Consider the following 13,873-nt stretch of genomic DNA (forward strand, 5'->3'; position numbering starts at 1 on the left):
TAGCCTAGCCACAGCGGTGGCCCTGAGAGAGAGAGAGAGAGAGAGAGAGAGAGAGAGAGAGAGAGAGAGAGAGAGAGAGAGAGAGAGAGAGAGAGAGAGAGAGAGAGAGAGAGAGAGAGAGTTCGGGCATGGTGGCAACTACTGCGGAACCCATGCAAGAATTCAACCTAAAGAGCACCGGAGCATGTGGGTTCGAGGCAACCACTGCGGGACCGATGCAAGAATCCAAAATAAAGAGCACCGGAGTATGTGGGTGCGCTGAGGCTAGCTAAATAAATTAATATATTTTATTTAGCTGGTCGTTGGTCTCGCTCGAAGGAACATCGGCGTGGGTGATGGATTGGTTTAACGAGTCAACCCCACTACTACTCAGTATTGATACGTGTATTTTGGCTTTCACGGTATCAGCAGAGGTGGCATGGGTGCAAGTAATTTCAGCATCAGAGGCACCGTGACAGTCTTACACAGCTCTAAGTCACCCTTTTGACGGAGATGAGGGGGTGGGGGGGGGGTACGCGAAAAACTACATAATCTTCACGGCGTCGGCGTGTTATCGTGGGGAAAACAATACAATTCTGTACCATCCTGCGACGCTGCCTTACCAGAAGAACCTGGAATCACCAGCAACAGCAAGGGCTCGGAGAGGACAGAAGGACTCTGAATTCGTAGTGTGACCTCTGTGCACTTTTGTCACGTGTCAGGACCGGGCCTACAAGTCCTCGATTCGTACTAGCAATAAACACAACTGAACTTGTGCTGGAACGGGAGTGCCTAGTTTGGGTTTGTATATTGGGTGTATATTTTGTACTTCGGGGAGACGTTCTCTTGCTAGAAGTGTCAAGTCTGAAGTGCAAAACCACATTCAATCATGGCAAGTTGCCGATTAACAGGCCGCGGATCAGACAATCTAGCAGACCTTTCAGACGCAATCCAGATGGAATGGACCATCTGATATCTGAAGATTAACTGAAGGGGATCAAGTGAAAATGATCTACTTGTGCCACTGTGTCAGTATTGAAAAAAATTGTAGAGGCAAACAAGATTTAATAATCGAAACTCAATCCACTCTTATAATATATGCTATTCGTCATGGCAATATATCCAGTTCTAAAAATTGTGTACAGACCTGACTGAAATGTTGTGCAGTCTCGCCTACTTTTGTTGCTGTTGCCGACTACTAAAACTATTTACCTTCTCTCGATGACTAGGATAGTACAGCATGGTAACGATCGACCCCTCTATGCATGCGGCTGAATCCGAAGCTGTAGCACAATCATTTTCGGTGCCCTACATTTGCAGAATCATGAAACGGACAGAGATACAGCAGCAGAACGTAACTTCACGCCGTCGTCACCCCATTTTGTCTCTGGAGCGGTAGCACCGGCGATGTATGTCTGTATCCACATGACAACGGAAGTTCAAGAAAACTAAAGCCAAAAAGACCAGAAAGTGCCGAGTAAAGGAATTGTGTATTGTGACGAGTTGTACCAGAAATGGATACAGATTGGCATACGTCTTTTATAAGGAATTTAATACTATACAGAATTTGATTTGCACTTTAAATGATCAATATTTTTCATTTAACTTCCATGGCTTAAAAAAACTGCTACATATGTGCGGTATGACCAAAAGAACCAACTATTAGTGTATTTAGCTCATTTCGCCGGCCTATTTGGTTTTCTTTGTTTGTTGTAACAGTATGGCATCACTTCTTGATGTCTCTTTATGTCATTCAAGTCAGCTCTTGCTTCCCAATTGTTCTGATTTGACCAGGACAAGTGATCCAGTTGATCAATGACACGAGACACTCCATACTAGCTGGCTCTTCTCTCAATAGCACGAGACATTCTGGTTCTTATTTGGAATTGCCTGATTTCGGTAGTATGGCTGATCTTGCTCTGCAGGGTGCGCTTCAGTCCTCTATCAAGCTGCTAATTGTCTGGAAACCCAACCGAAACCACCTCACCCCATATAAAATATTGCGTCCCCCATGGAACCACCCCAATCCACTTTGCTGGATACAGGAACCAAACCAAGCCAGACTGGACATGCATTAGCCTCATAATCCAAACCAAACCGTCTTCATTTGAATGGTTTTGGCCTATTGTCTCAATTTGGTTCAAATGAGGATGCTAGCGTATCCTGTCGATGGAGAGCTTTCCTGACCAACAAAGTGTTAAGGCGATGGCCCACCACTATTACTCGTCAGTGGTGGCGTGTGAAGCGTCGGAGCCACGAGCTGCAAAGAGCGGCGTTTGGGACATTTGCAAAAGAACCATTTAAGCCCAGTCCAAACCGATTCAATCTGCTTTTACCTACAAACCAAACCAAACCAAACTATTTTCTAGTGCTAGTCCATTCCCACCATACCAAAGCTCAACCAAATGAAACCCAAGCCGATATAACCAATTGCAAACCAGACCATAAGCAGCCTGAGTCCTCTAGTCTGTGACAAAATTTTGGTATTACACATATTGCTGAAGATGTGCTGAAGCATGAGTTGATCAAGCACGATAGCACCTTCAGTCACCACCAATGTAACAACCAGCTATTGCCCTTCACTATATACCATCTAACTTCCAAGCTTCTGACATCAATAATATTAGGGCTCAGAATTCAAAGCTTGTTTTCGTCTCTCTAAGCTCCACGAATTCAGATTGTCTTGTCAATTTGGAGATGGGGTGGGTGTTAAAGTATATCATAACTAAAATTTGCATATATGTGTTGGGCCTTTATGGCCCCCATTGTATATACATCTATTCTCAAAAGGAGATTTTAAGGTTAGAATCCAAAGACCATAGTGTTAAAGATGCGGAGAAAATAGTGATAAAAAATGCATGTAGGAAAGAAACAAATAACAGAAAGCAGCATAACAGACATGGCATAGATGTAATCCAACTGAAAATGCAAATGCAATCATATGGGAGGAATAAATCTCAGAATTAATCAGCTGACATAAAGCAAGACATTTGCAGGACTCAATACTTGTTTATAAGAATGTAAATAAAAAGGACAACTCAATACCTTCCCACTATTCACGGTAGCCATTAGAGCCACATGTTGCTTGTCCAGACCAAATTCATAGAAGTAATATGTTCTGTAGAAAATTTCCTTGAGAAAAAAGTTACAAGGAATTTCCAAATTTGGATACCATTTATAACTAGGAATAAATATTTTAATTGGTTGTTTGTATAAAGATCAAATATTACCTAATATCCTCCTCGTCCTTAACTTTAATTGTTCGAGCTGACAACACTTTTGCACCAGCTGCAAAATGAAACAAATATAAGGCAAATCTCCCCAGATTAGTAAATTGTGTCTATGCTTCAGAATTCAATAACTTCTACTGTAATATTTTCGTTTCATATTTTCTTATCAATTTTTTTGTGTGTTGGAATGAGAATTAATTTTCACTCCATATCTCTGTAATGGAAAGAAAACAATTTGACTAAATGAAGTTTAAGGAAATAGCAACATTACATCATACAAAATTTATATGATGTTAAAGAAAGGTGTGAAAAGCACAATTGAATCATGCAAAAAACAGGCCTATAAGTGCAACTCATCATGAAAGCAGTAAGTAGTGCATTTTTTTGCTAGCTTTTCAAAACCTGGATGCATAGTAAGTCAAAGCTATGGCATATGTCAAACTGGCTATAAATGAATCATCACATTTAGAATGGCCAAACTACAATAATCTAGGCCCTACATTTTCATCATTGAATCATTGATACATGAAAAATTGAACACTTCATGTTCATTGTCATCTCTTTCTTTAACAGTGTCCATTTTCATTTGCATGTAAAGAAAACAGCACAGCATCTAACTCTAATATAACAGAAATCACCAGGTACAAATATCTTCGATGCCTCCTTTAGGGTGCCCAAGTCAGTTATGTCTTTTGCCTGCAGAACAATATTTGCGGAACATCATTCAGAAATCTGTCATGCACCACCGATCATATAAAGTTCCTAAATCATGAGCCTAGATTTAGGTACAGAGCAATGCAATCAGCAGCAGCTCCAGTGTGTCAGGTAATAGAGGTCTTATTAGTTGATTATTTTTTTTACAAAAAAAAGTGTTTTGGTCATTCATACCTATTCTAGGGTGCCCTTTTGTTAAACATTCAACTCAATAAATTTTGGAAGTTCAGACTAATAGCTCTAAACTGTCTACTGTGGGAGTCCTTGTATCTAAGAAAAGCTTGTGAGTCTACAGAACTGCATTTGTTCTGACTCGTTTTAGCAAGCTTGTCAACGTTCTATGTTCAAGCATACGGACTCGTTTTAGAATGCTCTCAGCAGATGTGAGAGTGCGAAATGCATATCACTAGGCCTGATCTGAAATGGCATGCCACTTCTGACTACATGATGTGCAGAGACAGGTAACTTCAGGGGTGATTTCAAATGCGAGTACAAGAAGACAAAAATCAAGATGGCAAAGCTCTTATAAGAACCTCTAGAAATGTGATCTTGAGCTGATTTGAAGGCTTAATCACCACGCTTATGAGTTCGTCCCTGCATCAAACAAAGGATAGTACTCTGTGTTTAGCATGCAGTACCACACAGCAACCACCACTGACATTCGTTCCTGACAAATCAGTACAAATGCTACCGCAAATCAATGCACCAAACTAGAAGTACCAGAGCTGCAGTTCATGGAGCAGAGCGAGGCCTTACCTACCTACCTATCTGGAGACGCGAAGCGGGCCGCGTACGCCCGGGGCTTGGCCTTGTCGCCGTAGTATGTCATCCCGGCGTTGTAGTCCTGAGACGCGGAAGGAGTCAGCGTTCATCAATTCCGAACCAAACATTGAGCTCTCCTCCGCACACAGCAACGGCCAGCAAAACCCTAATCGTGTGAGGAAGAGGAAACCGAGGCGGGGAGGCAGTGGGTCAGGTTGCGCACCTCGGGCTCGAGGATGTCGTCGAAGGACGGCGGCACGCGGATGGAGAAGCCGCTGCCGTAGTACTGCGACCACGACCTCGTGTTCGCGATGCCGCCCAGCACCGGGGACCCCTGTTTGGAGGGAGGCGCCTCGGCCTCCGCGGCCGCTGCCGCGGCCGCCGCCGCGGTGGCGGAGGCAATGGCTATGGCAGTGTGGAAGGTGAAGCTGCGGCGTGAGGCTCCGCAGCGGAAGAGTTGCCGCCGCTGGTTCAGGTGAAGCGGCGACGGGGCGAGCGGGAGGAGAGCGGCCGGGAGCATGGCGCCGCGCCGAGCGGCGGAGACGATGTCGTCTGGACAGCCGTGGGCCGTGGCGAGAGGGAGGAGCACGGGCTGATTTTGGATAAGCGGTAGAGAGTCCATGAGTGGACGCCGAGGCGGGGCCACTTGAAGTCTTGAAGTGTGGTTTTACGTCTTGTTTGGGCTTCCTGATATATAACCTTGGAACAATTGTTCAAACCATCAAGTGATAAATTTTAGCACTAGTTCATCCAGACGGAAATACTAATAGCGATGACTAAATTTTAGCCAAAACTTGAAAACTTTACCATATGTATGAGTGCTAATATGTGAAACATACCTAACGTGTAACGGTGAAGCAATTTCTCAACCACCATAACTTAGATTCGCAACTTCTTATAAAAAAATAATTGCAACACAAAAGCAAGCACACATTATTTATCATAACTGCCGAAGACGGTCAGAGAAATCCTCGACGCCAAAAGACGTGCTTTCCTTTGGACGGGAGAAGAAAAATGCCACGGCTTAAGTTGCTTGGTGGCCTGGGAGGACGTGTGCAAAACCAAGGAACAAGGCGGGCTCGGTGTCAAGAACTTGGAGAACATGAACCACTGTCTCCTCCTCAAGTTTGTTCACAGAATGCATGACACGAGCACACCGCCCTGGAAACAGTGGCTTCATTTCCATGGTGGTGAAGACTCCTACCTGGGCAAAATCCTCTCCAGTGAACTCCAACTCTACCAGAGCTTGACCACTGCCAGGATTGGCACTGGTGAGCACGTTGCCTTCTGGCATGACCGTTGGCTCCTGAACATCACACTTCAGGAGGCATTCCCTGCTCTCTACATGCACTGCACCCGCCCGGCGGCTTTTGTCCGTCATGTTCTCCGCGACGGGCTGCGACGCCACCTTCGTCCACGACTAACCAACGTTGCCGCGGGAGAGGAGAGCACTCTCCTCGACTGCCTGCGACACACCACGCTCACCGAACGCCAGAACACCAGGCTGCTCCTCTCCTCCCCCCGGAACCCTTCAGCTCGCGGGGGCGTATCGCCTCATGCACGCGGGGGTTCCCTCAGACGCTATGAGGGTTTGGGCAACGCTCCTGCCCATGAAAGTAAAATTCTTTGCCTGGCTCCTAGGGCGGGGACGCCTGAACACTCGGGCCTACCTCCATCATCGGAACATCAGGGCACTAGAAGACTCCTGGTGTGTGCACTGCCCTGGTGTTTTGGAAACCGACGTTCACATCTTCGTTGGTTGCCATAAAGCACATGCTGTTTGGGCCCGGCTTGGCATCTCCATGCACTGCGACCTGGTTCAGCGTCCATGGGACATTGGCGTTGGTGTCACTTTGCCTGATGTGCTCCGCGTGGACTTCTTCCTCCTACTGCTCTGGCACTTATGGAAGGCTAGGAATGCCATGATTTTTGCTCAGCTCGACTTGCCTCCTCGCGAGGTTCTCAATCGAGTCGCCTTGGATCTCGATGCTTGAACGAGACGGTACAAGAAACATAGGCTGGAACTACAGGTTTGTCGAGATTGGCTCGCAACATGTAATCCTCCCCCTTCCTCAACTCTTCCCTCTTAACCCTCTCCCCTGTATCTCCTTCCTGGTATGCCGGGAATCAATTGGATTGTACAAAAGTTTTCAATTAATGGTAGGTGGGGATCTCCCCCCGATATTGCTCGAAAAAAAACTATCAATTTTATCTGACTCAAGTTCTTTTATGTGTGGCTTCTAACAATGTTCACTCGTTTTACTGGCCAGTAATATAATAGGTTCACCTACGACTAATTTTACCTTGCTAACTCATTTTAGACCTTGTTTAGTTGCAAAATTCAAAATTCCAAAACTATCACATCAAAAGAGAATCTTACATGAATAGAGTATTAAATCTAGATGAAATAAAAAATAAATTGCAAAGTTTGCGTGTAAATTGCAAGACGAATCTAATGAGCCTAATTAGGATATGATTAGACACTAAATTGATACAGTACACATGTGCTAATAATGACGGATTGATTAGTCTTAATAAATTCATCTCGTAGTTTACAGACGAGTTCTGTAATTAGTTTTGTGATTAGTCTATATTTAATACTTCAAATGTGTAAAGATTTCCTTTCAAAAACTTAATGGCGCAACTAAACGAGGTCTTATTGTGCTTTCTTGCCATCTTCATCGCTCACACTATTGATCCTTTTAACTTTTTTGAAGGAAGATCCTTTTAACTTCATAACGGATGACAGCTAATCGTCCCCTCCACTAATATCTTATAGGCACAGGGGCACAGAGACACCTCCTGGACCCAACAAACCCTACCTGCCACAGATGTTACCTATTTACAAACTAGTTTTCATCTCACTCTTTATTGCTCAAGGATAATCTCCCAAGAGCATACTCTAGGCAACCATTTGGGGGAAGAGAATGGAAATTAGCAATGGAGGTTGCCGGAGGAAATTAAAATATGGATTTGGTTTTTGGTGCTAATCCCTTTTGATTGGTTTGTGAAGAGAATTAAGAGAGACTTTAAGGGAGAATTCTTACACATCATTTGAGAATTGATTGGTGGGAGGGTAGATGTTTTGTTTTGAAACGGTGGGAGAGCAGGAGCTGCTCCTCTAAACTTTCATTCCCTGTGTCACCAAAATTCCCACCACTACTATAAACAAACAAGAGATTTATAAACTCCTGCCTCTAAACTCATACTCCTTCCTAGGCTCCCAGTACTAATCACACTGAAAGGAATGCATGCTTGTTTCATGGTGCTAATGTAAATATTTTTGTGCCATTAACATGTGGTTTGTCATAATTGTTATGCTGGACAAAATGTCCACCATAAGTTTGCTAAATTTTGGCAAGGAAACAAGCCGATGAACTCCGGTATGAGAGATGAGGCTGCTAGATACAGAGAAAGTTTGCCACGAGACAAGCTCCGGTTGGGTCCTTCACTTACACAGTGACGCTATGACAGTGGCGCATTTCAGCCTGACACGTGGACACACTAGTTATGTTTTCTGACATCCAGACAGGCATTAGTGTCCAAGCTGGCACCTCGCCTTATCCGGCTCCAGAATCCCAGCCACCCAATCACAATCCAGACCAAACGGGCGCAGCAGAAACTCCAGCGATCCCAGCCCGCACAAGCGAGCGCGATTCCTCTCCTCCGCCCTCCCCCGAGCTCCCGCGGCAGCCATGGAGACCCTCCTCTCCCCCTCCACATTGTTCACCCCACTCCGCGGCTCCCGGAGACCGGCCCTCGCTGCTGCCGCCACCGTCTCGACCAGGCCCGCCGCCGTCTCCTGCGCGCTCAAGAAGCCGCAAGCGGGTCTCGCCGCCGCTTCCTCCTCCCATGGAGTTGGAGACCCCGGCGCCGTCGGCGGCAGGAGCTGGGTGTCGTTCCTGCACCACGGCCTGGCGGCGGCCGCGCTGTCGCTGGCCATCAGCCTGGCGCCCGCGCCCGCGCCGGCGGCGGCGTCGGAGTTCGACGTGCTGAACGACGGGCCCCCCGTGGACTCGTACGTGGTGGACGACGCCGGCGTGCTCAGCCGCGTGACCAAGTCCGACGTCAAGCGGCTGGCGCGCGACCTCGAGGCCCGCAAGAACATCCGCCTCAACTTCATCACCGTCCGCAAGCTCACGGTACGTGCCCCGGTGCCCGGCCGTGCTCGCCGGCGGCGCGGCGCATTGCGGTTGCCTGACAATTCATCACGCCATCGCCGTGTCCGTCTAGCTCGATCCACGCTGATCGATGGATGATGGGCCTCTCGTGTGTCGCTGCAGAGCAAAGCCGACGCGTTCGAGTACGCGGACCAGGTGCTGGAGAAGTGGTACCCGACGATTGAGGAGGGCAGCAACAAGGGCATCATCGTGCTCGTCACCAGCCAGAAGGAGGGCGCCGTCACCGGCGGCCCGGCCTTCATCCAGGCCGTCGGCGAGCAGATCCTCGACGCCACCGTGTCCGAGAACCTCCCAGGTACGTGCGTGTAGGCGGCCGCCGACGAGCTAGCACGTGCGTGGCACACACAAATTGAATTAAACAAGCTGCTGCTGCGTGTGCCGCCGCAGTGCTCGCGACGGACGAGAAGTACAACGAGGCGATCTTCAGCACGGCGAGGCGGCTGGCGGCGGCGATCGACGGGCTGCCGGACACGGGCGGCCCGTCGTTCAAGGAGAACAAGCGGGAGTCCAACTTCAAGACCAAGGAGGAGACGGAGGAGAAGCGCGGGCAGTTCACGCTCGTCGTCGGCGGCCTGCTCGTCATCGCCTTCGTCGTGCCCATGGCGCAGTACTACGCCTACGTGTCCAAGAAGTGAGTCGAGCCATGGCGCTCTGTACAGTAATTTTACACCGATCGAGGAGGAAGAGTTCGTCTCCCCGAGGGTGATCGAGCTTCTTCTGTTGGGAGGGATTCTTAGAGGTGAATACAAGTGCAAGACAGTGCCGGTTAACTTTTCTTGCGGTAGCATATATGAAAATAACCGCAATATCGGAATAGTTTATCACTACCCCATTTGGCAATGTGAAAATCTTAAAACTCTTACTAGACAACTTGGACAATGCGATGAAATCACTGAAATTGGACAACTCTAACAGGCAACTGAAACCAAGCTTTATATGTGATTTTCCCCCCCTTCTGAGATCGAGCAACATATATATGATTATTAACAAGTAATAAATACATCGTATCCGCAACCAATGCTGTTAAAGTGGCTGATCGAAGAGAAAACAGGTGTATGCTACTACTTAGAATCTAGGTTTTATAACGAATGGCATCTTGTCGACGAATGGAGGATCAGAGTATTTCCCGGTCAGTATCTGAGATGCAATGTGGAAATTTGCAGCTTCCGTGTAATGTATCCCATCCCAATTGACGAATTCAGTAGTGTCACTGCACCCTTTTGCGGTAACCAATTTACCATTCAAAGACACTGTCTGTCCACATCGCACGTTACCATCAAAGTTGAGGGGTGGACCACCATATCCGCAGCATGCTTGGGTGGCATGCTCAAACCCTGTCGAGAAGGAAAAGCGGATATTAGAGTTGTTTCTTCGGTCATTGTTCACGAAAACAGCTGCTTTAATTTTTTGATGAGCTAGCAACAGGCTGACAACACTAACATTTGAGTGAAATGTCATAATCCACAAAACAAAAGTCAACAAAGGACAATAGTGCATACGTGTGAGCAGAGTGATGCAAAATGCCCAAAAACTAAAGCATCTTTATTTCCACCTGTTATAGTGGGTTCTATTATTGCAAGCACTTGTTCAGGATTGATAGTGCCACTTCATTATAAGACCTCTCTTTGAAGCATGCCTTAACACTCGAGTTATCTTTTTCATAGTGCTGCAGTATGCCGACAAATCTTGAATGATTTGGATGCATGACAATCACACAAAATGGAAGTTTATGCTGCATACCAAATCGAGAGTAGTTGGCGATCAGGCTGTATTTGATAGTGTGGATGTCCACGTAAGTGATGCTGGCTCCGGTGAATTCACCTCTCAACTTTGTGCAAAGTGCATGCAGCTGTAAGTTGAAAAGTTTTGCAGCACGGTTGTGCTTTGCTACACAGTGAAGCTCATCTAGCTGGGATGGGTCTTTGCCAAACAAGGCTATGTTTTCAGGTAAGCAGCCAAGAGGGCCTGTGTTGTGAATCCAGAACTTCCTAGCACCTTGGTCATATAGTTTCTGAAATTAACAAGGAACAAAGAAAAAGAGTTAGGTGTGAAGCACTTTCTTATCAAAAACAGCATATAGAAAGAAGGCAGTGTAAAGAATGAAAATGCAGAACTTTAGAACCTAAGTGGATTATATCAGAATCCGGTCTTGTACAGAATTATTAACAGAACTGAAAAAAAAGGGATGGAAAGCTAGAAGGATGAAAGTGTATATATTTTTATAAACCTTGAGCCCAGTTTCAAATTCCAACAAAATTGTTGGAATGGATGCAATGACTTGATCCTCTGTTTTTGAATAGAATTCACCAGCAAGATCATTTTGACCAATATCAAACATGTAGAGTCCCTCTGAAAAGTAATCTTCCTGAGGAATGTATGGCCTGTACATGTCTCCTGCAAAAGTAAAATAAGAAGTTACTTTCACCAACATTTTGCCCAATATCAAACATGATGGAAGCCTGTCACGAACCATTCAAATAGCTTAATCCTAGACCTATTACAACACCATGGAGTAAGATAATTAATTAGTATTGTGTTAATTATTCAAATGTGCAAATATTTCCACGTTTTATTGGATTGCCTCATTTACTCTGATGAAATGACAGAAGCTTCTTTGGTTTTTTGACATATCTGAAGAATTGTTGTTTCTTTGTAAATACTCTACATTATGTTTTCTTATTTACAGCAATGATGCCCATTGCTTTGCTGCGAAGGTTATAATGTTGTATGCTTGTGAGATAGCAGAAGATATTCCTATCTTGCTTTGAAATTCACAGTTCAGAAAGTGAGGCCTAAGAGGCAAACTGTCATACCTTTAGATAGGAGCTTAGTAACTTTGTCCTTGAAGGAAAAGAATTGCTTAATCTGAAGACCAAATGAAAACGGGCTAACAGATGTTGGCTTTGCTGGTGTGATTGAACACCCAGCTTGAGCAAAGTTAACACCAGTCCGGAAAATTGGTGCACCAAGAGAATCCAAATATGCATTGAGGAGTGGCATATCCATTGCCTCCACTGCAGAAGTTTATGAACAAGAATGAGATTGCAGACAACAAAATTCATGAAAAGGGAGAGCTGAAAACTTGGCATTGATATCAAAGAACATTGATGCTTATAATAGAAAGCTCTCAGCAAACTCAAATTTCTGCAAAGGGTAATGCATTAGCCCATCAAGCCCTTCGTAATACGAGTAGGCCAACTTATTCTGTTTATAAACTATACAGCTCTGCAAAGTTTTTTTTTTTTTTGCCTTTGGGCTAACAAAACTGATACTGCAGTAACTGAGCGGCCAACAACTCAGCCTTTTGATGCTCTGTACAGAAATCACTTTGTATGCCATTTCTGTACAATTAATATGCAGATCAAATTCTTTGCTTCTTGGTTACCCCTCCGAATCCTACAATTTATCAGTGATTTCAGAATCAATGTAAAGCAGCTGTCAGCCATGGTCCGTTTCAAGTTTTTTTGATGGAACAGGAGGGGCAAGCCCCCTATGGTTCGTTTCAAGTTACTTAAATGCAAGCACATGGTAGGGCTCATTCAGAAGACCCATGAGAGAAGGCAGCCTATGACAGACTAAATCTCACCAGAAATTAAGCAGAAACCAACAGCAATTCTTGATAATTGCGACGAATCTCATCAAGAAGCAGCACTCGCTTTCCTGCAGATCTACCGAATCGCACGAAAATGTCCCGACGAACAGCGATTCCCCGTAATGGCAGGAACTGGACCACATACAACAAGCACAGTTCCTCAACCGGCGTTAGAACAGAGCATACAACCACCAGGGAGGCAAGGACCATTTGCAAGTTGCAATGATGCCTCAATCTCCACTTCTAACCACCGCACGGGGGCACTTGTCGTGTCCGGCCACAGACCATCCTAACTAAATCGCCCTTTTCCCAACAACCGCCCGGAAGAAATGGCCGCGATGTCATCAAGAATCATCGACAGGCCATATCGTCCGTACACCGACAAAACACTTGTTGCCAAAAACTGAACATGAAGTTCTTTCCCGTTCACCGATTCTTTCGGGCGCAGTTCCAGATGGTTACACTCAATAGAACTAAGAGCTACTGATTCAGGAACATGGAGTTGGAGATGGAATGGAAGCGAGAGGCGAGCGTACTGAGGAAGTCGAGGATGAGGCGGCCGTCGCAGAAGCGGCCGGCGGGGCCGCCGAAGAAGGTGGAGCCGTAGGGCGGGAGGATGGACTCGAGCCCCGCCGCCACACGGCCGCCGGTGTCGGAGTTGGAATCCCCGAAGTTGAACACCGCCGGGAATTTGAAGTCCGTGGACGCCGCCACGAGGCCGCCGCCGCCGCCGCCGCTGAGGCAGAGCAGGGCCACGACGAGGAGCACCACTGAGAGACGCATGGCCACGGCGGGGACGGCAGCTGCGGCTCCCTACTCCACTCCGCTCCGCTCTGCCGTGCTGTGTTGCAGCTCGCTACTACTCCAAGTAGTGAGGAGGGCTGGAGGAGCTGAGAAGAGGAAGGAGGTGGAGGTCGCCGATGCTTGAAGCTGAAGCTTTTGGAGCTGGGGCAGGGCAAGGCAGCAGATTTGATTCGAGTCTCGGGTGTCAAGGGGGAGACCATTAATGATTAAAATGGGTGCCAACCTTTATGAGTTGGTGTATTGTTTTTGCATCTTGGACCTTGAAATATTAAGATATTATGAATGGGGGCTTGTGGAGGATTGGACAGTAATTTGGATATTTGTTGGAGAGCATGTAGGGAAAGTTTTGTTTAAACAACTGGAGCGACAAAACAAGTTGAGCTCTAGGCATAGTCCCCAAGCAAGCACATCTCATTTGCAAAGAGATGCAACTATGTCTTGCATTTGCCTCCCAATTTAAGATAAGAGATCACCAAACTGAATCGTTTTAAATCTGTAGTACGTTCGTAGTGTGGAGTTGACGAAACTAGAACTGCGGCCGTTTGCCACAAGCCAAAGGTATCGTATTTGGTGAGCCAGCCACTGGCTAGTTGCCGTCATCTTCCTTCTAA

The 13,873-nt window shown here is 46.3% G+C and overlaps 3 protein-coding genes across 4 annotated transcripts; 1 reads left to right on the forward strand and 2 right to left on the reverse strand.

Moving 5' to 3' along the window:
- Positions 1-1,042: 1,042 nt before the first annotated feature.
- LOC120665544 lies at positions 1,043-5,342 on the reverse strand. 2 transcript variants are annotated; one of them, XM_039945134.1, is made up of 7 exons: positions 4,909-5,342; positions 4,688-4,767; positions 4,457-4,517; positions 3,848-3,905; positions 3,210-3,267; positions 3,025-3,097; positions 1,043-1,394 (listed from the first exon to the last, which is right to left on the reverse strand). In XM_039945134.1, the coding sequence occupies exons 1-7, from the start codon at positions 5,305-5,307 to the stop codon at positions 1,302-1,304; spliced, it is 822 nt and encodes a 273-aa protein (XP_039801068.1). In that variant the 5' UTR covers positions 5,308-5,342; the 3' UTR covers positions 1,043-1,301. The 2 variants fall into 2 exon arrangements, with proteins under 2 accessions (XP_039801068.1, XP_039801070.1); XM_039945136.1 differs by having other exon boundaries at positions 3,025-3,111; positions 4,909-5,336.
- Positions 5,343-8,284: 2,942 nt separating this feature from the next.
- On the forward strand, positions 8,285-9,706 carry LOC120665546 (UPF0603 protein OsI_019212, chloroplastic-like). Its single transcript, XM_039945138.1, has 3 exons — positions 8,285-8,827; positions 8,969-9,161; positions 9,254-9,706. Exons 1-3 carry the CDS (start codon positions 8,381-8,383, stop codon positions 9,499-9,501), a joined length of 888 nt encoding a protein of 295 aa, XP_039801072.1. The 5' UTR covers positions 8,285-8,380; the 3' UTR covers positions 9,502-9,706.
- Positions 9,707-9,775: 69 nt separating this feature from the next.
- On the reverse strand, positions 9,776-13,459 carry LOC120665545 (GDSL esterase/lipase At1g54790). The gene is made up of 5 exons (XM_039945137.1): positions 12,995-13,459; positions 11,680-11,880; positions 11,094-11,260; positions 10,607-10,877; positions 9,776-10,200 (listed from the first exon to the last, which is right to left on the reverse strand). Exons 1-5 carry the CDS (start codon positions 13,239-13,241, stop codon positions 9,932-9,934), a joined length of 1,155 nt encoding a protein of 384 aa, XP_039801071.1. The 5' UTR covers positions 13,242-13,459; the 3' UTR covers positions 9,776-9,931.
- Positions 13,460-13,873: the final 414 nt, after the last annotated feature.

The sequence above is a fragment of the Panicum virgatum genome, chromosome 3N (genome assembly GCF_016808335.1).
Source record: "Panicum virgatum strain AP13 chromosome 3N, P.virgatum_v5, whole genome shotgun sequence".
NCBI lineage: Eukaryota > Viridiplantae > Streptophyta > Magnoliopsida > Poales > Poaceae > Panicum > Panicum virgatum.